This window comes from Alternaria postmessia (assembly GCF_024291825.1).
Source record: "Alternaria postmessia strain BMP 2775 chromosome Unknown scaffold_88, whole genome shotgun sequence".
In the NCBI taxonomy this organism is placed as follows: Eukaryota; Fungi; Ascomycota; class Dothideomycetes; order Pleosporales; family Pleosporaceae; genus Alternaria; species Alternaria postmessia.
In genome coordinates, this window is record NW_026260161.1 from 44,391 (window position 1) to 71,947 (window position 27,557).

The 27,557-nt window shown below is 52.6% G+C and overlaps 9 protein-coding genes across 9 annotated transcripts; 7 read left to right on the top strand and 2 right to left on the bottom strand.

The window, feature by feature from the left end:
* Positions 1-371: 371 nt before the first annotated feature.
* On the top strand, positions 372-1,411 carry J4E82_009342 (uncharacterized protein; the record flags this gene model as incomplete). Its single annotated transcript, XM_051735567.1, has 2 exons — positions 372-777; positions 855-1,411. The coding sequence occupies 2 exons, from the start codon at positions 372-374 to the stop codon at positions 1,409-1,411; spliced, it is 963 nt and encodes a 320-aa protein (XP_051584668.1).
* A 156-nt stretch (positions 1,412-1,567) lies between these two features.
* On the bottom strand, positions 1,568-2,526 carry J4E82_009343 (uncharacterized protein; the record flags this gene model as incomplete). Its single annotated transcript, XM_051735568.1, has 2 exons — positions 1,568-2,407; positions 2,515-2,526. The coding sequence occupies 2 exons, from the start codon at positions 2,524-2,526 to the stop codon at positions 1,568-1,570; spliced, it is 852 nt and encodes a 283-aa protein (XP_051584669.1).
* A 736-nt stretch (positions 2,527-3,262) lies between these two features.
* On the top strand, positions 3,263-6,043 carry J4E82_009344 (uncharacterized protein; the record flags this gene model as incomplete). The annotated part of the gene is made up of 3 exons (XM_051735569.1): positions 3,263-3,434; positions 3,495-4,768; positions 4,820-6,043. 3 exons carry the CDS (start codon positions 3,263-3,265, stop codon positions 6,041-6,043), a joined length of 2,670 nt encoding a protein of 889 aa, XP_051584670.1.
* An 841-nt stretch (positions 6,044-6,884) lies between these two features.
* J4E82_009345 (uncharacterized protein) lies at positions 6,885-8,365 on the top strand (the record flags this gene model as incomplete). The annotated part of the gene is made up of 2 exons (XM_051735570.1): positions 6,885-6,993; positions 7,059-8,365. 2 exons carry the CDS (start codon positions 6,885-6,887, stop codon positions 8,363-8,365), a joined length of 1,416 nt encoding a protein of 471 aa, XP_051584671.1.
* Positions 8,366-8,921: 556 nt separating this feature from the next.
* J4E82_009346 (uncharacterized protein) lies at positions 8,922-10,167 on the bottom strand (the record flags this gene model as incomplete). Its single annotated transcript, XM_051735571.1, has 2 exons — positions 8,922-9,875; positions 9,943-10,167. 2 exons carry the CDS (start codon positions 10,165-10,167, stop codon positions 8,922-8,924), a joined length of 1,179 nt encoding a protein of 392 aa, XP_051584672.1.
* A 469-nt stretch (positions 10,168-10,636) lies between these two features.
* On the top strand, positions 10,637-12,067 carry J4E82_009347 (uncharacterized protein; the record flags this gene model as incomplete). The annotated part of the gene is made up of 1 exon (XM_051735572.1): positions 10,637-12,067. One exon carries the CDS (start codon positions 10,637-10,639, stop codon positions 12,065-12,067), a length of 1,431 nt encoding a protein of 476 aa, XP_051584673.1.
* A 5,751-nt stretch (positions 12,068-17,818) lies between these two features.
* Positions 17,819-18,184, top strand: J4E82_009348 (uncharacterized protein; the record flags this gene model as incomplete). Its single annotated transcript, XM_051735573.1, has 1 exon — positions 17,819-18,184. The coding sequence occupies one exon, from the start codon at positions 17,819-17,821 to the stop codon at positions 18,182-18,184; it is 366 nt and encodes a 121-aa protein (XP_051584674.1).
* A 3,440-nt stretch (positions 18,185-21,624) lies between these two features.
* On the top strand, positions 21,625-25,430 carry J4E82_009349 (uncharacterized protein; the record flags this gene model as incomplete). The annotated part of the gene is made up of 5 exons (XM_051735574.1): positions 21,625-22,033; positions 22,091-22,214; positions 22,266-22,577; positions 22,636-25,111; positions 25,170-25,430. 5 exons carry the CDS (start codon positions 21,625-21,627, stop codon positions 25,428-25,430), a joined length of 3,582 nt encoding a protein of 1,193 aa, XP_051584675.1.
* A 353-nt stretch (positions 25,431-25,783) lies between these two features.
* On the top strand, positions 25,784-26,872 carry J4E82_009350 (uncharacterized protein; the record flags this gene model as incomplete). Its single annotated transcript, XM_051735575.1, has 1 exon — positions 25,784-26,872. The coding sequence occupies one exon, from the start codon at positions 25,784-25,786 to the stop codon at positions 26,870-26,872; it is 1,089 nt and encodes a 362-aa protein (XP_051584676.1).
* Between the last annotated feature and the right edge of the window lie 685 nt (positions 26,873-27,557).

Sequence of the window (27,557 nt, forward strand, 5' to 3'; positions counted from 1 at the left end):
AACATGCACAGATTCTGCAATCGCAATGGTAAACGAATGACGTTACTTTGGTACCTGACGCGATGCTAATCATGAGGATGATTCGCCATCATGGTGCCCGTCGTCACCCATCATGGTCTTCACTGATTAACTATATAGTATGCGTGGGACCATTTACCTATGCCGAGGCCTAGATACGTGCGGTTTACATCCCCAAGGACCTATACAGCAAGTACAACTTGAATTGCTCCTACCTCAGAAGAGCTACAAGTCGCGACCATAACGATACAGCTGCTGGTCTTCCTCCTTACCTCTCTTCAGCACCATACCCCATACAAGCATACAACCACTCTTTTATCTTGCGCTTCACATACCTTATACTATAGCACAGCATGGCAACTCTCCCCGATCCATCTCCCTATCTCAACTTCCTAATTTCGCCACGAATTCCTCCTGAGCTCGTCTTGAAGACGATCCAACACCTCCCTTTCAACGACGGCACGCTCATAACCGCAATACGTTCTGCTCATCCCCGTCTCTGCGCCATCTTCAAAAACTACGAAAAATCTATTACAGGCAGCTTTATGCGCAAGGAGCTACGGCACGCGGAAACCGATTTCAGTCGCCAAGATGGAAGATTAAACGTCGACTGGCTAGCGGACTGTGTGAGCAAGTACGACATTGTAGACGATGTCATGGACGCCCTCTGCTCCGAACACAACTTCAATGCCGTTCTCCGACATAACATAAGCCTTGCGAACGCAGGGTTACTGCTATTATACAAGCTCGTATCGATTGGTCAGTCACACATATTCCACTCCACAAACCTTGTCTTTCGTAACCAACTCTCAACTAACACGCGGTCATCTCGTTAGCATCCCACACAGATCGACTCACATACATCAAGAGTCTGCCCCAGGATCCGCTCACAGCAATCTACCTCATCCTCCACCACGCCACCCTTTCCGCCCGCTACCACGGCTCCGGCTGGATAAACCAACGCACCTACGGCCGCTTCATGGACGCCAACCAAGTCTCGCTGCGCTGCGAGTTGGAATTCTGTTTTGCCGAAGCCGCCTTAGTTCTCGGTCCCGAGTTCATCTCGGATAGCCTGCTGCACCACGATACGGGTGATGCGGAGACTGTGCTGCTCAACTTTTATGTCGACCATGGGACGCATGACTGGGCGTGGCCTTGTTGGGGGGACGGCAAGGGCGAATTTGAACCGCCGAGAGCGCATGGACCTCAGCGGGAGCCGGGCAAGGGGAGGAGCCTTTTTACGACGCTGTTGGAGAGGTTGGCAGAGTGCATGGGGTGTGGGTTGGGGGATGTGAGGACGAGGGTTGAACGGGAATTGGAAACTCGGGATCACTCGCTCGCGTATCTGAGTTTGGCGGGCAAGGCAAGGTTGCTGGAGGGAAGGAATGTTTGAGGATGGGGATGGGAAGGTAGGGCGTCAGATTTGAGTTTGAATCTTGCATTTTCCATGTTTGCATACGAAAACGGTCATTTCTAGCAGACTTGTATACCCAATTAGCCCATCATATAGCCACTTATGACGCTATGCAATGTTTAAATTTTCACCATTTCAAAGCGCTGCATAAACATCCGTTCTCCTGTTCAAGGGCGAGTCCTTGCGTAACTGGTTCACAAAATCAAGATCAATCTCAGCCGTCGCAATCTCACCCTCATCCTTCCAACTGCCTCCCTCGCCCTCATCACCCCCTAGCTCTGCAACAATCTTCCCCCACGGATCCACAATCATACTGTGTCCCCAACTGCGCCTCTTGCCCTCTTCATCATGCACACCCACCTGCGCAGCTGCAATGATGTAGCTCTGCGTCTCAATCGCACGGGCTCTGATGAGAATCTCCCAATGTCCTGCTTTGCCCGTGGGAGTGGTAAAAGCAGCGGGGTACAGAAGAACTTGTGCGCCCCGCGAGCGCAGGGCGAGACCAGGTTCTGGGAATCGCAGGTCGAAGCAGATTTGCATGCCGAGTTTGCCTATGGGACTGTCGAATGGATCGCCTAGATGTACGCCGCGTTCTACTCCTGCAGACTCTTGCATTTGAGGGCCGTCTTTGACGTCCATGTCGAAAAGGTGGAGTTTTTGGTAGCGGTATCTGATCTCGCCATCAGAAGTGATCCAAATTAGGGTGTTTTTGACTTTCTTTCCATCGTCTGTGGGCTCGTGGATGCCGACGGATATGGGTAGAGAGTATTGTTTTGCGGATTCTTGGAGCCCGAGTACGAATTCGGAATCTTGGACAGATTTGCAGAGCTTGAGTCCGCCAGATGTGGTTAGGTAGTCTGCTGCTTCGGGGAGGAAGAGGGCGGCTGCGCCTGCCTTGTGGGCTTTTTGGCAGAGTTCTTGGGCTTGCTTGAGGTTCTCGGCCATGGAGGCCATTGAACGCATCTGTCCGACGGCCTGGTAATGGTTAGTGTTGGTAATTTATAAGTCATCTTGAAAACACGATTCGAGAAACGGTACATGTGAAGGATAAGAAGATGATACTAGACTGGAGAATAACTTACAGCGAGAGGCATCTTGAAGGTAATGGTGGATGGTTGTGTGTGGCGGAAAAGATGGACGAAATGAAGCTATCTGTGTACTTATACGACGACTATCAGGCAGAACTAAAGAAATGTTATCGTCGTCGTCAGAGACGGCAGAAGCGATGCCACTAGGGAGACTAGTTCAAATCGAGTAGCCATCGTAAGATGCAAGTGCATCTGAATTTGCATGTCTAAAAAAGCATAACGCATGTACCCGCCATGCCAAAGTGAAGATATGGCATACCTCGATTCACATGCGGAAGCGATGGCCGGGACCCAAGTCCCCTGCATAAGTTGTGGTGGTGGGAATTGCGTCAGGGCGGAGTTGCGGCAGAGCGGAAGGCTAGCCAATCGGCGTTTGTCTGGCTACGTGCTACGGCATCCGTCATGCTGAGGGCTTGCGCGGCAGGAATCGTGAGGACACGAATACGACGGGGGCTATTTCGCTTACACGGGCATCGTCTAGCTGCGACAAGCAATTTCGAGTCTCGGACATCGACTGCATTCCACGCATGGTGGTGGTTATTGTTGTTGTTGCGAAAGTCTTAGCCTGCAACTCCCCGCGAAACCTTAGCTGACCGCGTACCACGTCCAACAGACCAACCTGGCCTTATGCGCAATTGAGCTATGAACAAACACAGGCGGAGAACGAGTGCACGGTGAAAGCTAGCCAAGCTCCACAGACGAGGAACAGAGTCGCCACACGCAACAAGGCTGTAACGGCACGATGAGTGGGAAGAACTGGTGGAACAGCGCCATCTCGGGCTTGGAGTCGCGACTCGACACGATACTGGCCGAGGATGGCACCCCAAAGCCAGCAGGCGCGGGCCCGGATGCAGCCGCCAGAACGGAAGGCGCAGACAAGGCGGCGACGGACAAGAAGCTTGCAGTTGAGCCAGGTGGGTAGCCTTGTCAGAGACATGATACCATAGCCCTTCGCAAGGCTAACAGCATAGAAGCCTCGCGCAACTCGTCACGAAGCCGACCCAACTCCCGCCTCCAGGACCGTCTAGCCAAGGCCGTGAATAAGGGATCTGAAGCAAGAACCTCGTCGGATCTGGGGTCGAGACCAGCAAGTCCTGCTGTAAATGCCGTCACCGCATCGCCGAGGGCAAGCATAGATTCAAAGGCGCCTGAGCCAGTGACGGAAGTTGTACCGTCCAAGGAAGAAGCTACCACAGTGAAAGAAGATGAGGCGACCAAGTCAGATGGCAGTAAGGCCGGGGAGCCTTCACAGACACCACAACCCGCTGTAGAAGCACCTGCGCCCATAGTCTCTCCCCCAGCGACTTCACCACCACCTACACCTCTGGTAGCCGAACAACCAAAATCGACGCCTGTTCCCACCATGTCCATGCCCTCGATACCCTCCATTGTCACCCCACAGACATCCTCCCCACGCCAGTCTTTCGACAGCGACCCGTCGCGACCCTCTGTCGACGCCATTACCCCAACACCGCCTCCCGAAGCCAAAGACCCCGAAGAAATACAAGTCGAGCTATCTCTACTCCAGAACACATACCAAGAGACGTTAAAGGACAACCGCGAGGAGCTCAACGCACACCTAGAGCGAATCGATGCTCTACAGTCCAAATTGACATACATGTCTGAGCAACTCGCTGCATCTGCCAAGGCTGCCAAGTCTGACTCTGGAGCAACACCGGTGGACAAGAAGCTGGCAGACAAGGATGCGCAGATCGCTGCACTCATGGAAGAGGGCCAGAAGCTCTCAAAGACGGAGATGAAGCATCTCACCACTATCAAGAAGATGCGCGCCAAGGCTTTGGAACAGGACAAGGAAATTGCGACTCTCAAGCAGCGATTGACCAAGGCGGAGAAGAGCATCACTGATCAGTCGGAAAGGGCACGGCGCGCAGAGGCGGCGGAAAAGTCTGCGCAGGAAAAGCTGAAAATTGTAGGCAGGATCGAAAAGGATATCGAGACTATTAGAGCAGAGCGCGAGGAAGCTGGACTTACAATATCCGAGTTGCGGAAACAACTCAGCGATGCGCTCTCACGGGCAGAAGATGCCGAAAAGAGGGTTCAGTCTGGCGCGCTGGAAGCAGAGAAGAGGGCCACTGCGTCGCTGAAGGAGGACATTGAGAACGTGCGGATAGAGAAGAAGCTTGCCGAAGACCGTGCGAAGAGAGAACTTCAAGCGGCCAGAGATGAAGCAAAGGGCCAACAGGAGAAGGCAAAGGTCGCCGAGCTGGAACTGCGTGGCGAGATTGCTGTAAGTGATGACGAACCTTTGCAAATGCATGTACACTGACATGGGATTCAGAATCTAGAATCTAAGCTAGAATTGCTCCGCAGCCGCACAGAAGAGGCATCTTCATCAGCGACTGGCGATTCACAGGCCAAGCTTCTGCGACAGATCGAGACGTTGCAGACTCAGTACTCGTTAGCTTCCGAGAACTGGCAAGGTATTGAGACCACTTTGACATCTCGCGTCGCGGCTCTTGAGAAGGACCGAGACGAAACGGCGAAGCGCGAATCTGACGTCAGGCGGAAAGCAAGAGACGTCAACTCAAAAGCACGTCGACTGGAAGACGAGCTCGAGAGCATCAACGAGCGAGCCCGAGCATTCGAGCACGACCTGACCGAGCAGCGTGCTGCAGCCCAAAAGCTGCAAGCTAGGCTCACGCAAGCAGAGTCTGCCGCACAAGATGCACAGGCAGAACTCGAGCGAGAGAAGAAGGTCTGGGAGGCTGAGCTCCAACAACGAATAGAAGACGAGAAGAACAAGTGGAAGGTGGAAATACAGACACCATCTCTAATGGGCGAATCTCAATACCTGCGGACAGACTCACCCTCTATAGCCCAACGAAGGCATTCGCCCGATCCACTTGGTATCTACAACCGCCGCCCAAACCCACGTTCCATCACCAGCGGCATGGACCTACCCATGATGTCCCCCATGGACCGCATGTTTGACGAAGCCTCACGCCGCCCCTCGAGCTCCCGCCACAACAAGTCCAACAAAGTCCGCACCCCAGAAATCGGGACCCCTCAACGACAAGACTCGATTCCGTCCAGCATGTCGAACCTCGCCGGAGGAGGAGTCCCAGACACACCCTCGATCCACACAATCGACCACGACAACGACCCCTTTGAAAACACATCCTCGCCGCACCGCACCATCAACGACATGATATCCGTTTCCACCGCCGGCGCCGGCCCCTCGGTCCAACTCGTAGAGCGCATGTCCGCCGCAGTCCGCCGTCTGGAATCAGAAAAAGCAACACACAAAGAGGAGCTCGCGCGCCTCACCGCGCAGCGCGACGAGGCGAGGGAAGAAGTCGTAGCACTCATGCGCGAAGTCGACGAGGCGCGCAAAAACGGTGACAGGGTCGCTGATCTCGAGAAGCGCATGGATGAGATGCAGGTTAGAGAGGAGGCGGCCTTGGATATGTTGGGCGAGAAGACGGAGAGGGTCGAGGAGCTAGAGGGCGATGTGAGGGATTTGAAGAAGATTTATAGGGAGTTGGTTGATACGCTCAAGTAGTGTTGGGGTATGTATGGGTGGGTGGTAACAGCATTAGCATGGCATGGCATGGCGTGGCACTACTGTGGGGTGCTTTGGAAATGTCCAATGGTCATATCATGATATACTCTTAAGTGTTTTCTTATCAAGGCCTTAAGAGATTCGCATTTCAGTTGATTTGATGGACGTGCTGGATAAGGTCTTAAGAAATTCACCTTTCGTTCGTCTGTATTTGAATACCATCTGGAAGTGTCGTTACTCGCCAAACTCACAATGCCACGTGATGATTACTGCAGCCTTGAGCGTTCCTGCCCCACTCCCTTTCGCAGCGCTTACCCACTCTCATCTCACCTTCTCCGTCAATAGAGAACTATCGCAACCTCTCTGTATACCCCTTCCTCAATAGCATTGCTTGCTATTTGTAATTCCGTACAATCTCGTTCGATGCGTCTTTTACGCCTCGACGATGACAAGGACCTCAGCCTCGTCGAGCATTACGAGGGTGATATACCACCATACGCCATTCTCTCACATACATGGGGCGCGGATAGCGATGAGGTCACTTATCTCGATGTAGTGAATATGGCGAATCCCCATAAACTGGGATGGAACAAGATCCACGCGTGCGCGAAGCAGGCCAAAAGAGATAAGCTCCAGTACATCTGGGTGGATACATGTTGCAGGTCAGTTTACAAAATATACATGACAGGTTCGTATCACTGACATCAAAACAGTGAGTAGCTCTACTTTCGGCACAAGACAATTCATGGCAAAATCATCCTTCGTATATTCGCTAACGTGATCTTGGCTTGTGATAGTCGATAAGTCTAGCAGTGCTGAGTTAACAGAGTCGATCAACTCAATGTATAATTGGTACAGGCAAGCAAAGGTCTGCTATGTTGCCCTGGAAGATCTCCCTGCCCATGTGGGACTGGAGGATCAAATTGCCAAATGCCGTTGGTTCACTAGAGGTAAGAGATGTCTCTTTACGGACTGAATATGACATATATACTGACCTTGTATACCTAAATGTTAGGTTGGACATTACAGGAACTACTTGCTCCATCGAACGTAGAATTTTACGATCAAGATTGGACGTTCAGGGGGAGAAGGAAGGACCACACCGACACTATATCCAAGTTCACCTCAATTCCTACTAAGGTCTTACTCAAGCCAAAAGCGATATACAAGGAGTCTGTTGGTGCACGGATGTCCTGGGCTTCCAAGCGAGTCACCAAACGTACTGAAGATATGGCGTACTGTCTTCTTGGTATCTTCGAGATCAATATGCCATTAATATATGGAGAGGGCAAAAGAGCGTTCCTACGTCTTCAAGAAGAAATTATCAAGCGCAGTAACGATCTCACTATACTAGGATGGGACAATGTTGTTATGCCGCGCACCAAAAAGTGGGACAGTCTTGTTGAAGTCTTTGCTACTTCTCCAGCTGCCTTCGCACGCAGTGCTGATCTCCAAAAGACCTCTTCAGGGTTAGGACCTGAGTTCTCCATCACAAATCGAGGTCTTCTGCTCACTGGGGACTTCAAATTATTCTATCGATCATCGCGCCAGGAGCCGGAAATGTCGACTTACGTCCTTCAAATTGCGACTACGGACGACTCCGCGACTCGTGAGATTGGCCTTCGAAAGCTAGCACCGCGTCTGTATGGTCGTTTACGAAGGCTCCCTCGGTTGGAGGATCACAATGCGTCCTCTAGCTCTGACGATAGTGACTACATAACCGAGACACGAACATATGAAGATACGATCTATATAAGAACTGACTTCCATCATACCGATGATTTCACTCACCTTGCTGCTTCCCGGAAGAATGCTTTGCATATTCCCAAGCAAAAATATCTCGAGATCCTTCGAGTAACTCCGCAATGGTTGTGGGATCACTCGGACGCCGTGTTCCTACAGACGAGACTAGACGCTCTCGGTCATCCATACTACTCCTCCGTAGTAGCTGTTCAGTTCGAGCTCCGGCTTGGAAGTCGCAGTAACAATATATTTGTGGTCTACAAAAGCGGGGTCGCGCAACCAGTTCTCCATGTTTTCAGCTCTCTCCTGATGGTGGAATATACGCTAATCAGGATGAAACTTTTTCCAAATGCTTTGGGTAGCGTCGGCAATATAGACCCTAAGAAGGACATGTCGTGGGAGGATATGAAAAGAGAAATACCGTGGGTCTTGGAGAAGGGCGACACGACCGAAGTATCTGATGAGGAATTCAGATACAACATCAAGTTCTTTTTGAAGTCTGACCATCTCGGCCCCCACAAGATTCGAGTCATAAGCCTCAAGGCGTCTATCACTAAGGGTGAACCTCTTGGTTTATAGATGGGATGGATTGATTTTACGGATGATTTGGCTATATAGGCAGTAATTAGTGGTTGTGGCAGGTACCAATAACAACATAGGATGGCTCTTTCCTCAAACCTGGGGGTTGTTACTACACAAAAGTGAGTGAACTGTAGTTTAACGTTCTCACTCTTGTATCAAATATTAACGTCAGGCTTCAGCGTCTATAATGTCATTCCTCAACTACCAAGTTATTCGCTAGGAACACACCTCTGAGATCAAGTCGATAGCCACCATGAAATCGATTCTGCAACGAGCGACACAGATTCAATGGATAATACCAAAGCTGTGCAAGATGATCAAACACACTAGATATGGTCTGAGGTCCAGTAGTGGCATATTTGGTATCTTCTATCTACACGCTGTACTCGCAATGTTATGTACGTGGTCAACACTATCAACCTTGACAACACCTTTTGAAAAAACAGCTAATCCTCTGCATATTTCAGCTCCAAAACGCCTGAACTGTCCAACTCTAATCTGTGTTCTCTCCGCTCATGCAGAATCATCATTTGTTCTCCGATCGATCCCGTATTCATATGCCCAGATAGTACTTCCCCCTCTCATACGCATAAAAGCTGACAGCAGCCATCGGAACAACCTTGACATAGCCAATCGTCAGCCCCACGAAAAAGCCTTTGTATCCTCTCTCCATGTAGATTCTCCTCGTAACCTCCGGTATACTAAGCCGATGGCCATCACCAACGACACCACCAACCTGCATTCTCCGTCTTATAACTTCCAGTGGGTAAGACACTGTTTGTGAAAAGAAGCCTGCGATACCACCGCTAGTCAGTTCAGCCCAATAGCGCAATTGCGCGGGCTTGTGGCTTGAGGTGCTGGATTCTTCGCGAGAGGTATTGGGCAGTGTTGTGTAAGGAGCGAGAATGGGGATGCGCATGAGATCGGACATGGAGTCGTGGGCGAGAAACGAGGCGCCCGCATAGGGTATCATGCCGAGAAGCGTGGGTGTGAAGCCGCGGAAGAAGTTCGAAAGGCCGGAGCGCGGGGTAACGGTTTCGACGACGTGGGTTGCGGTTGCTGTGATGGGATTCTTTGGTTGCGATATTCGTGGTGCTTGCTCGCTGTATATTTTTCGTACTATAGTTACGAGACTACTGCGGGCTTCTTCTTTTGTCTCAAAGGCGAGGCGCACGCGGATTACCTCGAGGGGGTATGTCAGGAAGACGCTCATCATGCCTGCTAAACTGCCCGAGATGAACCGTCGGCCCGGCGTTTCTTGCGCTTTGTTTTTTATTATGCGACCGCGTATTTGCTCGTAGGCGAGAAATTTGATGCCGGCATAGGGGAAAATGCGGAGGAGTGTTGCCGAGTGACCCTTGAAGAGACCACGTACTCCGGTGCTGACGTAGATGTCGCGGATTGCCGTAGGGAAACCACTCCAAGAGCCGGCGTATTTCGCGAACTGGGGGTTGCGGGTTTGGAAGAGGATTTTTACGCGGTCGAGGGGGCCTACTACCGTCTTTGCCTGTTGGGCTGTTAGTACTTGTACGTTTGATGGTTTGCTTCATGTGATGAAGTGTGTCTTGACATACAGCGCATCCGGCGAACCCTCCTGCCACTCCGCTCTTGATCAGATATTCCATGCTGTTCTTATCCGTCTTCTTCTTTCCAGAGGCCGTGGCCGCGCCGCCTTCCTTCTTCGCTGACATGGCCGTGTCATGGTCTGGTATTATGTTGCTTGCGCGATTTGTTGGCGCCGCAGTCGTCGTCATGATATTCGATTTGTTTCCGTCATAGCGGAGGAGATCCGTGGACATTCCAGAACTGAGTTGCGTGGGGTTACCGCGACATGAATTCAGTGAAATGCGATTTCCTTGGCGTTGTCGATTCGCGTGGCTACAACGAGGAACGTGGTTGAGAACGTGGAAGGGGTCGCGTGTATGGGGATTAGAAAGCAACGCCGTTGTGTGGTTTGGTGTTTGAGATGCAGCCACGGCGATGACGTTTACCGAGGCTGATCTGCTGCTTTCGGCCGGCACTTAGCCCAGATCATTTCATCCGACGCTACCCATCGGAAATGCTTCCCATGGCGCCCTCAACACCACAAGCGCATCGTGAAGTCTGCGATCAGGACCTCGTTATCGTTGATCACGTGCATGTATGAGAATATGTGGTGAATGCGTGAGTGTGGTCTTGGAAATCGCGAGCAGGAAGTAGCTGTGACGTAAGACTAGAATTGGTAGGAAATCTTCCATCATTGTCCTTTCCTTTCGATTACTTCCCGTCATGACTTCTCCAAGCCCCATCATCTACCAGAACGTGGAGGGAGACATCACGTTGATCGATATACCAACATCTATCGCAGCAGCACAAGGCGACCGCTCGGGAGTGCTGCTCTCTACTCCACCCTTGGATACTCCCATCGAACCGAAAGAAGACTATCGGCCCAGGACACAGAAGTCTAGAACGAACAAGACTCAGGCACAAGACACGACTACCACGCCGCATGCGACAGTGGCAGAAGCCTCTAACCACGACTTCCTGTCGTTGCATCTTGATGACCAACGTTACAAAGTTCTTGCTGAACATGCACTCCGCCAGATACGTGCACAGGTCTCAGGGCCGTGGTGCACACAGCGCAAGCTAATGACCCAGGAGCCAGTCCGTGGGGAACAACAGGTCATGGATGTAGACGAAATCTCCGAGAAAGAGCTCGAGGCTCGGATGAGGGAGTGGGCAGCGTCCGGCGAGACGAAAGAAGATGATACCGCATTCAACCTGCAACAGATGATGGCTTCGCTCGGCGCAACTTCCGAGGTTGCAGAACCAGCCTCTACGGCACCACAGTGGATGATGTCGTACCGCGCTGCACGTGAGACTACAAGTAGCACAACGCAGGCCGCTGAAACGGTCTCTGCGGACGCACAAACTGAACCATGGACGGGTACCTTTCACAACCCCAACCACCACTCCGTAGCACTTGCGATCGCCACAAATACGTCGCAATCTGCTCAGCCGGGTTCAGAGTATCGTTTCACAATACCACCTCGCTCCACATTCTTCCTTAGCGATTCCACTGCATCGGACGCTTTCCGTACCTCGTTTCGTGAGCTCACGAACGAATACACCCTTCCACGACACTTTGATCTAGTGCTGCTGGATCCGCCATGGCCCAATCGTTCAGCCAAGCGGAAGGGCGCATATGAGCAGGTTGGCGGCATGCCGTACCTCAAGAAAATGCTACTGAACATGGATATCGACAGTTATCTCGAGCACAATGCCCTTGTGGGCGTCTGGATCACGAACAAGCAGTCACTGAGACAACATGTGCTTGGACCTGGCGGACTCTTTGAAACGTGGAACGTGGGCTTGATCGAGGAATGGATATGGATCAAGACGACGACCAAAGGCGAGCCCATGTTCGACATTGATAGCACCATGCGCAAGCCCTATGAAATTCTGCTGCTGGGTCGTGCGGCCCCCAACTCGTGGACGACGATGGCACACGCGCCAACGGTCAAAAGGAGAGTCATCGCTGCTGTACCAGATATCCACTCGCGGAAACCGTGTCTGAAGACGTTACTCGAACCCTATCTGGTGGATTCGAATGATTACAGTGCGCTTGAGGTCTTTTCTCGGTACCTAGTCAGTAAATGGATGTCTTGGGGTAACGAGGTACTGAAATACAACTGGGATGGCTACTGGGCTCCGGCTTGAAGTGCCGTGGCCTCTGTGACGAAAGCGTTGACCTCTCTGGCACATGGTATACCGTGGTCATAGATTGCACGCGGTGACTCAGAAGAACGTACTGGTCCCCGGGGATGATGGTCCTTGGATTGCGTGACTTACTACCCGGCGACCATCAGTCAGTTCTTTCTTGGGTGGAGTGCATGTCGTCTGTTCGTTTACCCAAGACCCAAACATAGTACTTGTAGTATTCTGCAATATAATCACACAATGAAGGCACACAACTTTCAGCATGGTTTCTTATGAACGTACACGTATTTTCGCAATTTTACTTCATCCACAAGCAGAGAACGATGCACATTGCACCGCGATATCAGGTCATGTGCTAAACTCACCCTCCGTTCATGCGAATCCAAGTCAAAGCAATACCCGAGTTTCCTTACTTCCGCAATTACTGCCACGTAAGCAACACGTTCACATCACAGTCACTACATCTCTATCCCTTCCGTTCAACTTCACATGCCGAACACCATCATGCCTAAATACCCACTGATCACCAGCTCTACTTCGACTTGTAACCACGAAGACCCATTTGGTCTCCATAATGACGCAACCTCTCCGTCAGCTTCTTGTTACGGAAAATGCCATTTCAAAACACTGAAAACCGGTCAAAGGTACATCAGGGTCTCGAGAAAACCCACAATATCTCCACAGCACGATATGGAGAATGAATGGAGCAAGAGGCAAAAAAGTGTGTGGACTGTGGAGGGCAGAATCCACAAGTCTTCCCCACCCCGGCTTTCCTAACTCGGTACCCCACGTCCCGTCTAAGACAATGACCGCTATATCCTCGGGAAGCGGAGCATTCTCGTCTTTGATCCATGGTAACATGAGCAGGATAACAAATGCCGAATTCATCAAGATGGATCGTAATAGCCGCTGTAAGCTTCTGGCCATGAGGCGAATTCACATGTCAAGTCGTGGTGTGGCGTGGGGATAGCCAAGCGCCCTCGTGATGAACACTGTATGCCCCGCGTGGGGTAAGGCTTATTGGAGCACCTAAAACAGTGACATATGCACGACATACATCCAGGCGGCTAGTCTTCGCCTTATCGCGTAGGCGAATGAGCGACGAGATACTGCCACGCGAGGGCACTCGGGGTGGTAGGAAGAAGAGGAGAATTACCACGAAGCGCCACTGTCGCGGCGAAAGAAGTTGAACGAGGCAGACAATGACCGATCAAGCTACTAGCGAATCGTATGCGTGGTCAAATAGGCATGTAATAAACTTGATTTACCGTGTAGGCGCTAATAAGAGAAGAAAGTGGAGGAATGGAAGGCAGTAGCCCTTCTTATGACTCCTCGGGGTAACAACTGGGCATAGCCCTGCTTGCTCGCAGTTATTGTCCATCTGACAGCCTTCAAGCTCGACTCCGACAGCGGAAGTCAAAGGATCGACATTCTTGCATTTTAGGTGTCGCACTGCATGAAGTACGATATGGAGGTGAGCGGTGTTGGGAGCACAGTGGTCAAGCGGTGAGTCACCGCTCACAGCGGTTTCTTTGTCTGTTACGATGTTGAGACGCTGTATAGTCTGTCCGAGGAACAACATGTAGGGGACTGCAAGGCGGAGAGGGCCACAAGGCGGCGAGACCTTTCCCCTTGTCTTGTGACCAGTGCCTGGTGAGTGTGCGTCTGGAGGAGTAGACTTCGTTAATGCGTACCAAGAGGCTCCGTTGAATCTACCCCTCCATCATAAGACTTGCATTTGTGCAGCAAACTCCGATAAGATATCGCAAACAAGGTCAAATATGGTGTGACACACTATCTGGTGGTATTATCCTGTTACAGTAGGGATGCGACGATGTAGTCGTACCGAGTGGCAGCTGTCAGAGCCTCGTAGCTGCGTCCAACGCGAATGCTCGGAAGCAAGCTGCCAAATGCACGCTGCAAATCGTTTATCAGTGAAACACATCGCCTATTTCGACTGTCACAGATGACAGTTCGGTAAATACCATCTCGCACTAGATCTTGTGTGCCCAGCGTGCATCCCCGCGTCTGCTCCTCACGATCCATTAATTCTCCGGTTTTGATCAGCTACCGGAATTTCTCCTCCCCTCAACTGTAAGCGGAAAAATTCCCAACCGAGAACAACCAAGTGTTGTATACTGTGTACACAACAACGGATTATTCCTTTTAGATGCTATTTACCATGCACCTGCCTGTCGAGTACCTAGTGACATGCAGCCAGACGCAGGGCGATTGCTGATCTCAACGGCGGCCTAGGCCGATAATTCCATGGTACATCTGCACGCTCTCAAACAACCACACTGGCGGTTGTATCTCCAGATGAGGAAAGTACATCAAGTCTGGTAGTGTGTAGGATCTGGCTCTGGATTTCCTGGCGCGGGCGTTCGAGAACTTGGGGAATTTAACTTGTGAAAGAAATCAAATTCTGAAATTATTTGAGCCGTTCGAACCGCTCAGACCGCGGCCGTGAATGGAATTTTGAATCTGTATCCACTCACCGCCACTGCACGGTGTGTGTTGAGAAGTTGCATGAAACTGAGGCTCCAACACCTGCTCCACAGCCACAGCACCCGGCCGGTTTTCGCCAGCACCCATGAATCGTGGGTTCGCAGGACGACGAAAACACATCGGATGTATCTCTCCTGAAACTCCACATCGGAGCGCTGAAATTTTTACCCTTTCAAGCATCTTTATCGTTTGGGTCCACATCGGACATTCCATGTGAAAGGGTGACGGGCTTCTAGTTGAAGGCTGTAGCCGCACCATAAGCACGATGATGCTACCGATCCACTCACGTGCATTTTCACCGAGATGAACTTCGTTTACTTCGTACTGGCATGTGGATATCATAGCAGAGACTTTTTGGCGAGGGCGTCAGTTTTGCAAAAGGTGCATGAAGGAATAACGCCGTGCCGCCGGTTTAGTGCGGCTCTGCCGCAGAACGACGTCATAAATGAAGTTTGGTGATAGCATCCAGGCAAGTGATACGGGTGTTGACATGGGGTCAGATGGGGTCGTGATGGAGACGGCGGCACACCTGCTGCGTCGGGGTGTTGGCTGATGTCGTTTGTGGGACAAACGTCGTCATGAACAGGTGCTGTTTCGTGGGTCGGCAGACCCTGCATCTCGAAGTTTGCGCAAAACAGGCATGTGGTTCCTTGCATGCGAACTTGCAAACAAGGGAACCCTTTGTGTCAGCTAAGTAAAGTTTGTTCACACGCGATTTGGAACCTTCCAAGCTCGGTCGCCCACCCGCATTCTGTGCAGCAATAGCGAAGGGGCTAGGAGTAGCGGCAACGTGGCCTGGATGCCCGACCGACCTTCTGACCGAGTCGGCAACTGAACCAGAACTTTACTATGGTACTGGTTTGAGGGTAAAACAGAACCTCGGCAAAGGCAATATGGATGGTTCGTTCCTCGACGCGAGGAATTGCGCACGAGCACTCTGGAACGGTAGTTCCGCATGGAAGGATGGAAGAACCTTCCATGCTAGGGCGGACGGACTCACGATCCCCAGTTTCCAGAGCAAGCACAGACAATTTCTTGCCTCCGACCCCAGATTACCGGCAGAGTGTACAGGCAAAAAACGGGTCGCGAAAACGTGGAGATGAAAGCAGGGTGCTTTATTCCAGCATTCACCCGCACGCGGCTGCACGCAATGCAAGCGACAGGGCTGATCTTTGTGCTCCGTTTCCTTCGTGATACTTGCGAATTTATAGGCACAAAGCGTTGTATTTGCGGAAACCGTTGCAGTAATGGATGCGCACGGGAGGGTGTGCTCACTGCATGCGACGCGGACATTACAGATCTCTACTCAGCCTCCCGCGCACTGCAGGTCAGCCGTGAGCATTTGGGGTTCCGTACAACGCGAACGCAACGAATTCGGAATTTGATAACGAAAGGAAGGTAGCTGGACTTTGTTCGGGGGCAGCACGGATCCGCTGCGGCTGCAAGTATGACTCCTGTAAACCGTCGCAGCGAGCGATAATGGCGGTTGAAAGAGTATACAATCCATGCCGGGCCGAGATGTACCTCGCTACAACTATCGGTGGCAATGCTACCTCGCTCCACGGGCTGTAAAGTACCTGCCGGCTATGGAAGACTACTGGTGGATGAGAGTTGTGAAGAGGACCCGCAGGCTAGAAATTGTCTCGGAGGCGACGAGTGGGGAATGTCATCCACTGGACCCTGAGATCATCTTCGCCGAATGCATGTGATGGCGACTAATGCACCCCATGTGCTTGACCGGCTAAACCTCGATGCGAAATAGGAAGTTCGTGATCCGAGGCTTTCTTCAGACTTGAGGAAGCTTTGTGGAGCGGTTCCGTTTCGAAACGGCGAGGATCTGCCTGTGGTCGGGCTGTGTGTCGGCTTCTGTGGTCGGCTAGGCGAAGGGTGGCCAACCTGCGACACTCAAATCAAGTCGTCAAACAGCCAGATGGACGGTTTGGGCAGCATCCGTAAAAAAATCGCCATTCATTTCATTATTGCACATGGCGCACGGAGAGGCGGACAGTATCCCGGGGCATGCGTTTGCATTTCCTTTTGCGGATGTCAGATGCCGCCGGATGAAAGCGTGGGGATGCCACCAAGGGTCTCCCTATTCATCCCCGAGATGATCTTCTGATACTAAGCTTACTGCATTCAGCTATGCAACGAAATCTTATCCGCATCGATACTCGCGGAGACGGGCGTGGCGTGAATGAGTCGTGGGGTGTGTAACCGCTGTCACTGTCACATCCCTTGTCCAGATGCTTTTCAAGTCTTCAGGATTGCAAAGCAACGTGTGGCTACAGTGAGGACGCCTGACAGTGACGAGGCAGGCTTGGAGAAGGCAGCGAAGCGTGCTCGCTGGCAGCCGACAGTGATTGATGGCCTTGTGGACGAGTCATCGTTGCATTTCGCATGTGCGCACGTCGATAGGGCAAGCGACCGGGCCAGCGATAGGGCAAAGGATGGGCTGCCATGTCACGGTCGAGGTGCCCCGACAGCCGGGATGAGCTCGCAGGCGCAGCGGAGCAGACGGGGCTGACGGCTAGGGTAGCTAGAAATGGCAGCCTTTGTGAAGGGGCGGTCTGAGCTGCGTGGAAGCTCCGCCAACCACAGTGCACCCCTTCCAAAGAGCGGTCGCTCACCGACTCATAACAAAAGGCAAATCATAGAGCGCCAAATAAAAGCGTTTCATGCGGACCGGAGCGAGGCGTGGAGAGTGTATTGTTTACGGCGGAAGATATATGGAACCCTCCCCACGGCCAGGCCTTCATCTGATCTTCATTCGAGACACACGCAGACACACAGCCATTGCTTCTGACTGACTCGAACTCCTGACCCTTGCTTTAGCACCGCAAGAGTGACCCCGTGGCTGTTATTTAACAGACGCCCCCGACCAGACGACCAGATCCAACGATCGCAAATCTCCCGTATCGCTTTTCGAGACGCTGCCCGACGCTATCGGAGTAGCACCCGCAACCCTGTTTTTCCAGCCAGAACCCACATCGGCGTCATACATCATCAACCCGCCCCTGCACCTCGGTCTAGTTGCCGCGACACTAAAACTGACGAAAAAATCACGAAAACACACAGCAATCTTGTAGCGCCGAAAGTGCCCGCAAGTGTGTATATACAATAGCGACCCACCCCGTACGCTATATCCAGTTCACCATATTCACCTTCACAACTATGCACTTCGAATCATCACCAGGCTCATCTCCATCAAAGTCGCTGCCCATCAGCATCTCGCCTAGAAACAACATGTCTTCACCAACTTCCTCGTTGTACAGCAACTACTCTACCGAGGCTTCATCATCTCGTGGCTCAACATGTGCTTACCCATCATGGCCTACCGGTCCATCGCTGGACCACCGCAGTGCACCATCCTCTTACATTAGCGATGCCGACCTCTTTGGTGAGGACTTTGACGACGACTTCGCCTGCCCATTCCTCGACAAGGCTCCTGCTCCACCACGCGTCTACCCCATGGCACAGGCAATGCCCGTCTTGCCACCACTGTACGCGCCCAAGAAGCCAAAGAGCGAGCGTCGCCGCAGCAGTGGCAAGCAGCGTCGCACTTCCAAGCCCATGACTCCCATCTCCGAGTCACCAGAGCAGGTTGAATGAGCGCGCAATCAAGCGATAGCATTCGTGTTATTGTAAGTTTACCGACCCGATAACAAATCGCGACGCGATACTAACAGCCCTATCAGTAACTTATCTTGACAACATCAACGTCACCATTATTAGGCGCGCGCGTTGGCATCCGTCAGCATCACGTTGGCATGGCTGAGTCACATGAGCTGTCAGTCAGTCACTTGCCACAGTCAGCCTCACTCATCATGTCCCGCACCGGGACCTGAGTATTCCGCGTCTCGCGCCTCAGCCGACCTGGCTGTCAAGTCCTGTTGCATCTCACTTCAAGCACCACGAGATGTAACAGGAACGGGTGGATGCAACCTCCCCCGCATGTCAGCCTCAGTCACACTGTCATTCTTATCAACGGTGTGAACGTGGACGCCTTTGTCTCAACGTCCACCACACGACAGACAGCCTTCAAGGCGCAACACTCCCTTGCGTCGTTCGTTATGTCGTGCTTGCGCACCCGCATCCAGACCGCGTTCTTGCGCAGATCCTGGCGATCATTTAGAAAGAGGAGGAACTCCAGACTGGCTTGGAGCTGGATGAAGAAACGGATTGGAGGATAGCATTTGTGACGAAATCCTCGCTTTTGCAGGTTTCGTGGCGTTCTCTTTCTCTCGATACCCCCGCTTCCGCAAATCGGAATGCCAATCTTGTATGCGCCGCTTGTGTGCGCAAAAGGAGCGAGAGGCTTATTTGTGGCTGATAAGCTCCCTCGCTCGCCTGTTTTCCCTTTATTTGATACCCCCACCTACCAGCCTTAGCATAGCATAGCCATCGTTTAGATAGATACCCCATTTGCAGAATCTACAGCATCATGTCTTACCTCAACAATACTCCCTTACCATTTCCACACATAATAGCGCTATTCGTGATGATCATTCTAGATTAGTAGAGGTATGTGATGAGGATGTGACGGGCGTCTTAGTCGAATTTTGAGGTGTGATTGTTGAGATGTGTGGCGCTCCAAGAGCGAGCTTCGGTAGTTGCTCCCATGTTTCTTTTGCATGCAGCGCATCTGCATCCACCCGCATTCGTGATGGGAATCGCATTCTACATGCTTGGAGTCGCGAACGAAAAAGCAATTTGCTGAACGACCAGTTGGGCGTTGTTGAAGCGACGTCACCGTGCCTTCGGTTGGATATTTGATAGTGTTCGTCGCCGAACAGCCCTACATTTTCTCAATTCGGCAATCCCTCACTTTACGCACTCTTGAATCATGGTGAATGATCCTTTTCTTCCCGTCCCCTGTATATCGCGGGATATGCCCAAGACAAGCTTTTTCTTCTTCTCAAATCTTGCTAGGGTTGTTTTCTGGTACTCGAAGCTCTTGTACATCGTGCGGGTCCGTATATTGGCCACGCTGTATCACGGTACGGTTTGGGTGGACCCGCAGCGTTGACAGCGATGCATGCTTTGACTCACATAGAGTAGTACGCACGCTTCTGTCCAGGAACGACACGCGATTTGTGCGAAACTGCTTTGCAATTTTTGCATCCCCCGCTGTTTTCCTGCCAATGCCGTGGGGGAAGTATAGAGCACTGTACTGAGAAGAGGGGCAAATGCGCGTGGCTGGTAGACGGTGTAGAAAGAACTGGGATTCAGCTCCTTAGTCGGGCGCTTCGCTTGCATCGATGAAGAAGTGCGAACAATCCATCACGGAACTAGCAATGCGTGCCCAACTTCATGACACCCACCCCCGTTCCTGCGATACCGTTGGGTATAGCTCGAACGGTGTAAGACGCTGCTGAGAGCTAATGACACGGCCTGAAGCAGTTTTGCTAAATTGTTTCTTCATGCCGAGCCGGGGCACTTGAAGAAACACGAGGTTTTTGTAGCCACTATGGACTGGCATGCATATATCACGACCGGGGAATGAAGCTCGCATGCCAGATCGGCGGAGCTTTGACTTTGCTTGAACCTGACGGGGCGGGAGTAGATCGATTGTGCTTGGTTAGCGACGTGTGCCTCTATGTTTCCTGCGTCTGCAGCGGCACGTTATGCTCTGTGCTTGGTTCAACAACAGAATCATTCCTGGGCCGTATGTAGGTCGTATGTAGGCCTCATGTAGATATCAACACATTAGTCGAGCATGGGTTGCAAGACGTTACAATGGCTCCGCGATACAAGCGGCTGGGTTCGAATATGAAGTCGGAACTACCATCTCGTGGGGTTTCCCACGTCGTGCACGAGGTTTTGATGTTTCTTCCGGGACGGGCCATGGCTTGTGCAGGATAGTCGTTCAGGGACCGTGACCTTTGTGCCACCAACTTACATATCCGCTCCCGAACGCTGCGGGTTGAGTCCGTTGCGCAGAAGCTTGGGCACGATGCGCTAGCTGCGGCGACGACGGACGCTTCAGTATGCGAACGGTTGACCAAGCGGCAGGTGGAAAATTGTGAACATGTCGTGATGGCGCTACCGTCACCGTACTTTTGAGAAGAGTCATGCCAGCGTCGAGAACAGAGAGTCGTTATATGCATCGAGTCGACGAGGCATGTCGCATATTTGAGCACGTAGGGATCATCCTTTACGGGCCGGTCCAAGGCGGCCGTACCGCTTGCTGATACGCTGGTTTCGAGCGCGAAAGTGTGATGATTGTGCGGTAGGCACATGAGCTGGCCAATGAGATTCGCCAACTCGTGTGCCCCTAGGACCCCAGTCTTCCGCATCTTCGTCCCTGTGCCGTTCAGCCCTCTGAGAGGCTACTTTCCAAACCCACGCAGGCACGCCGGCGCGAACCTAACCATTAACATGCGGTGTCACCAACTTGGCTTCCAGGATTGCAGGATGCGTCTGCTTCGTTCGTCGAGTTCCCGAAGGTCCAATGTCGACCTTTCACAGTTGGCGAGCGAATGAGGCTGCTCAACCCCAGCCCGTTGACGCCTTTTCCTGCCGGGTATGCTGCTCGTTGGCTAGACGGCACCAACCGATGCTATTCGTACTATTTCGAGCGAGTATCAGTCGGGCTTTGGAGCTCTAAGCGCCGTTAGTGATAGGCGGGCGTCCACGCGCTTCAACTCACACATCGCCTGCGCAGTTGTCGCTTTTTCTCTACCTTCTCACTGTCTTGCTTGTTCGTCTGTCTCTTCAGCTGCAAGTTGTTGTACCGCCGCATAAGACGAAAAGCGGTACCCAAGTTCTGTTTAACCGCCTCAACTTTGATCCCTGTAGAGACCGGGGCGGGGCCAAAGGGTACCCTCCTCCAGACGCCGTGGAGCTGTCAGCGCATTGCTGTTTAGCGCGCTCTTGCTCTCTGCAGTGAGTTGGATTCCCCTGACGTCTTGCAGTTTCATACTCGCTTTTATGGAAGCTCCTGATTGTACTCCTGTGCTCCCAAATCGCCATTGTCTTCATCGTTATGCGCTTCGCGGGCCCTTGCGGATTTGACCCGACTGACGACCAACCCAGATCCAGCCCTCAACATGTCGACTGGACTAAGACAGCGCGCGAATTCGAACTCGATCAAAAGCAATTCGGTTCGAACCACAGACGTTAAACTCAAACCCCCAACGCCGGGTCAAGATGAATTCGCATTCGAGCCCTGTGCGGCAACCGGCTCCTTCCTGCTCTATGCGCAACGGAATGTGATCCTATGCCTCCACCACGACACTTTGGCAGTAGAGAGACGCTTTGACAGGCACCGGGAAGATGTGTCGTGGATATCAGTCGACACAACAAGCGAACGAGGAGCAGGTCGGTTGGTCGTCTCCTACGACGCCGGCTCGACTGCAATCGTTTGGGATCTGTTCACCGGCGACGAGGTGGCGAGGTTTGCGTCGTACGAGCAAATTAGAGTTGCGACGTGGATGAGGAACGGGAATGTTGCTTTTGGTGAGTGTCAGGGTCGGGCAGTCGCCATTGCCTGTTTCGGTGCTAACATATGCATAGGAAATGCGCAGGGCAACATCATCCTGTTCGAGCCTTCCACCTCTGAACACCTGTCCGCGAGAACCATCTTCGACCCCATCACAGCATTAGCACCAGCTTCAGACTGCAGAACATTTGCCATTGGGTGCGTGCAGAAGAAATGACAACGCATCGGCATCACCACTGACAACTCCAGATACCTCAATGGCTCCATTCTAATTGCCACCCTGCAGCCATCCTTCACCATCCTGCACACCCTCACCACCCCGCGTAACCCATCGCCTATCGCAGGTCTAGCCTGGCATGGCTCTTCATCCAAGCAAAAGTCGGAGATGTTGGCCGCCCAAACATCAGACGGTGACCTCCGGGTATGGAGCGTGCCAAAGGCCCAGCATGGCAGCGATGCCCCTTGCGTGATTCGTGTTCTTAACCAAAAGGAACAGAGAGAACCCGGCCCCTGTTGGTTTGCATGGTCTAAGAATGGTAGAATCGTACAGTACACCGAAGGGTACGTCCCTTGCTTTGTATCCCCGATAGGTCCTTCGTACTGACACGTGACATTACAGTCAAACCTGCGCGTGGGATGTCCGCACCAAGAGAGTGTCCTATGAAACCGTGCCGACAACTGATGGCATCGCTGCCATCTGCAATTACGGCCCTACTGCCACCCTCTTCACCATTGGACGTAATTCCAGTATCCAACAATACGATATTAACCCCAGCAACGGTCCCGCCACAATGGTAGCTAACGTTCAGCATGCACCCGCCAACACACCCCCATCACCACCCAGCTCTCTCGACGAACAGAAGCAGCAAATGGAGACACCGCTGACTGCTCTCCCATCAAAGTCCAAGACAATCCCGTTGATGCTTGCCGAATCAGAAAGCAGTGCCGATGAAGGTGTTGCCATGTCGCCGCTTCAGAAGATCGCCATGGAGATGGACCAGCTCGAAGAGGAACGCCGCGATCGCGTTGGGCCCCTCAGCCCCGTGTCAAGTCGAGGCTCTCAAAGCTCCCGATCATCTGGCAGTGGTCGCGCTCCACGCTACCGATATGACAGGCCGTCGCACGGTTCGGCGTCACAGCGGTCGACTAAATCGAAGAGATCAGAAAGCTCAGGTGGCTCTGGTACCATCTTCTCGTCCGGAACATCTTCTATGGCCGGCACTTCAACGCGGGAGAGCGTTTCCATCCGATCAATCTCATCAGCTGCATCCTCGTCTCGGTACGGCTCTTCAGCTCTGCGGAAGGAAGTCCTTAGAAGTCCCGACGAATCCAAGAAGAATCAGCACATGGATCTCTTTCCTTTCACTAAAACAAGGCTTAGTGACGTACCCTTCCGCCCTACAGATCTTGGACCAGAACGTACCCCGGACGATCTTCGACTGAACATGCTCAAGGTTGTGTTCGGGTGGGAACAAGACATTGAGGATTTGGTTCAGGACGAATTGGCACGTCATCCTCCCGGGTCAGCCGCTGCCGTACTTTTGTCAAAGTGGCTCGGCGATCTTGGTGCTGACCTCATGGCTTCTATGGTTGGATCTGAGTCAATGACTTCCTCAGACTGGATGTTGCTGGCTTTGAGCAACATGGGACATGGTTCACAAAAGAAGGTCGGTGAGGCCTTCGTGCAGCGTCTTCTGGAGAAGGGCGACATCCATCCTGCCGTCGCAATCTTCCTCGGACTTGGTGAACACAATGACGCTATCGAGGTCTACGTGTCTCGCAAATACTACATGGAGGCCATTCTACTGACCTGCTTGACATTTCCAACTGACTGGCAAAGACAATCCTTCCTGGTCAGGAAATGGGGAGAGCATGCTGTATCACACGGCAAGGCAGAATTGGCAGTGCGGTGTTTCTCGTGTATGGGTCTCGAAACTACTGAGCCTTGGTTCTCGCCACGTGCGCAAGATGCAGTTTTCTCTGCGCAGAAGCAGGCACTCCTTGGCTCCCAGATGAGTCCGCCATTGTCGCCCCCTAGTGGCAGTGTTGGCAGCAGCCGAGTAGCGGCTAGGATGGCCTCGCTCAAGCTCGTCACTGACTTCACTCGCGGTCCCCAGCCTAAACAAATTGTCCGAGAAGAAGACGAGAAGACACCCATGAACGCGGGTGTCACGCCTATCGCTGAGTCAGCTATCAGTCCTGCTGTAGGCCATCACGGCTGGCTTGGCCGTGCTGCCCGCGATCCCTCCCGAGAGCCTTCTTCGGCACGAACTGCGACACCAGGTTCATACGGTAGAAAACGTTTCCCTTCGCGATCTGATACTGGCCGCAAAGCTACGAACAACGAAGTCCTCGCATCATTGGCCATCCCGGACCGAGGCCACCGTGGTGAGTCGCATCCGAGAACCGCTGTTGACAACATCGGCCGTGAAGCCGAGACGTTGCCATTCTCAACGCGCCGAGCAACAAGTGGCTCCAAAGATTTTGTTCTCTCTGCAACAACGTTCAATCCAGGGCAATCCAGCGATCATCTACCTTCACCAGCAGTAGGGGTGTTCGATGCACTCAAGGAGAAACATAGCGAGTCTCGTGGCAGCTCTCGAAGTCGGAACATTCAAGAGCTCCATCTGGACATGACAGACAATGTAGTCGAAGTCGGCCCGGAAACAGGATATACCAACAGACTTAGCCCACCTCTGACCGGAACAAGCATTAAGAGTGCTAAGGCGCGCAGCATCGACCAATACATCAGCAGCCTAGACGAAGCTAATCACTATGCGCAAAACCGCTCTAACTCGCGAAATGAGGAAAGGCCTGCTTCACGCACAGCGCGCACTCGCAGTCGCAACCGCGAAGAATCGCAGAACCGTGGACGGTCAGGTATCCGCTACATCCGCCCTGCAAAGCGTTCTCCTTCCTCGCCTGTCCCAATGTCTCCAGAGGATGCGGGGATCTATTCTGTGAACAAGAAGGAAGCAGGGACTAGCACGGAAGATTTCGATGATGAGAGGTTCTATAAGATGAGCGTTGCTTCTCCAGTTGTTACAGAGTCTGTCGCCAGCACCCGCACCACTCGCAGCCGAGCAAGACAAGGAGTAAGCAAGACTAGGTCATCCTCCAAGACGGCTACACGCCGTAATGAGTCTCCGGAAGGAACCACGCGTGCTCGAAGCAAAGGCACTAGCCGCGCATCAAGTCGTCGCCCAGCTGAAGGTCGCGGACGAAGCGCTGTTCGGGGCGAGAACTCTCCTGTATCTCCTCAACCCATGCAACGCGACGACAATGAGGGATTTGTCGACTATGAACCTGTTCGCCCACGGCATCGCAGCGGCAGCCGCAGACCTTCAGGAAGCGGTGCAGACAGTCGCCGAGAAGCCTCCCCAGAGCGCCGTGCGCCACGAGACCGATCAATGAGTCGTAGACCTACGCCGGCTCTAAGGGAATCCAGCCGAACAAGGGGTCATGGACGGGATGCTTCTCCTGAGTCGTTGACTTCAGGACGTTCTGGTGTATCGCGCATGCGTCCTACCACAGCTTCAAGGAAGGCTTTAGCTGCCCGTGAGCTAGAAGAACGCAGACTGTCGTTGGCTCGGCGTCCATCCGCTCCACTCATCCCTCATCCTGGAGATCTCGCATTCCGACCAATCTCTCACGAGCGGTCGAACACTGATGACATGCTGAACTCAATGTCGATGTATCGTGATCCCATTCAGAGAAGCCAAACAGCGGACCCGGAGATGACTAAGAGATATTCACCTACCAACAGAATGGGCGGTGCAGGACCAACATCGACAACATCCGTACCCATTGGCCTCCCAGCGAACCCCCGCGCCATGCGTCATCCCCGATACATGACCGCCGACCCGAACGAAGAGGACGATATTCCTGCCGTGCCTACCATCCCTGACAATATGCAACACCAACAATCTCAGTCCGGCGAGACTGACGACATTGGGCCTCTCCTTCCTGCAACCACTTTTGGTCAGCCTATCGCGCCCCCCTCACGATCTGTGTCAGCACCTCCGCAAGACATACTCCCATCCAGTTCATATAACTCGCCTACCTACCCTTCCATCGGCAGACGCCCCTCTCTAGGTGGATCTCGTGGTCATGCTCGACAAAACACGATGCCCGATGTCCTTCCTCAGACCAACTACAAGCGTCACAGCCCGCCTCCAATCACAGCTAGCATCGCTGAGACGATCCACGAAAGCCAGAATCAGGACAACCAAGTCATAGTTATCGACGCAGAAGACCATGGTCGTGCACCGCCTCTACTATCTCAGCTCCAGCACCTAGCAACCCCACCGCCGCCACCTCCACCACCGCTAAACCTCGGCGGTGGCAACGGCATTGGCATGATCAACATTGCCATTGAGGGCAACAGCCCAGGCGAGAAGCCCTTGGAAGTTTCGCCCACTCAAGCTTCTGCTACTGGATCTCCACACGCTCACCGACGGGGTCGCGGCAGTGTGAGCGAAAACCTCGGTATGACATTCAAGCGCGTAACTGAACGCATGCGTAGCACCAGCCGTGGGCCCCAGCGCGCCAAATCTCCACCAGTCAACCGCGCTGAGCGGTCTCCCTACGAGAGTGTTCCTGAGTTCTCTTTCCCACGTGGACCCAACACGAGATCTCCTCCCGGTGATAACAACATGGGTAACCACCATGAGTCGTACTTCAACCAGATCCCTCCTCCGCCTCCGCCTCCACCGCAGCCTATGGAGCAGGTCATCCCTCCCACTGAGAATGGTCAGCCATTCTATAGGCATCCCAAGGAGCTGAGGGCCAACATGCCCCCCAATACGTTACAAGCTGGCGTATACCAGAGCGGCGAGCACACACCCATGATCTAGGCTCTCGATTTCGAGTAGCCAATTTTGCACACACCATATACAACTGAGACGGCCTATACATTACGACATCTTCGCATCCTTCTCCACCATCATTGGCAACATATCCGTTGTTTTACTTCATCACCATTTCATTTAGCATCTTCTTTACCGAGCGTGTTTTTTTTTTATCGCGTTGCTTTGTTTGTTTCTTGTTTCAGAGTACCATTTAGCGGGTCATTGTATCTTGAAACCAAAGACTTGGATCTGGGAAAACTATCTCCACCTGTTCTCCATACGCTTCGCGGCGGACATTGTCGATACCCTTTTTTTGTTCTTGTTCGCTGAGGGAACTCGGTTATATAGCTTTATCTTTCTTGTGGGTAGTTGATTGAGGCATTTGGTTTTTTTTTGCATCCGCAGGGTAGGGGTATTCGCATCGGGTTGGTTTGAAAGGGGAGGGTAAACCGGGGTAAATGTATCTGACGACGACGACGACGACGACGGAGCAGAAAGCAGTTGGTTAGATGGGGGTAAAAGAGCTGGAAATCTTTCATCTTCAAACGTTAATGTACATGCTTCATGATTGCGCTTCTTCTCTTTCTTGATGCCTGCTACATTGCTGCTGCTGCTGTTGCTATCTTGTGTCTTTTGTGTTCTTTCCATCTCTTGCTACATCCCCCCACCCTGCGGACCCAAAGCGCCCCAT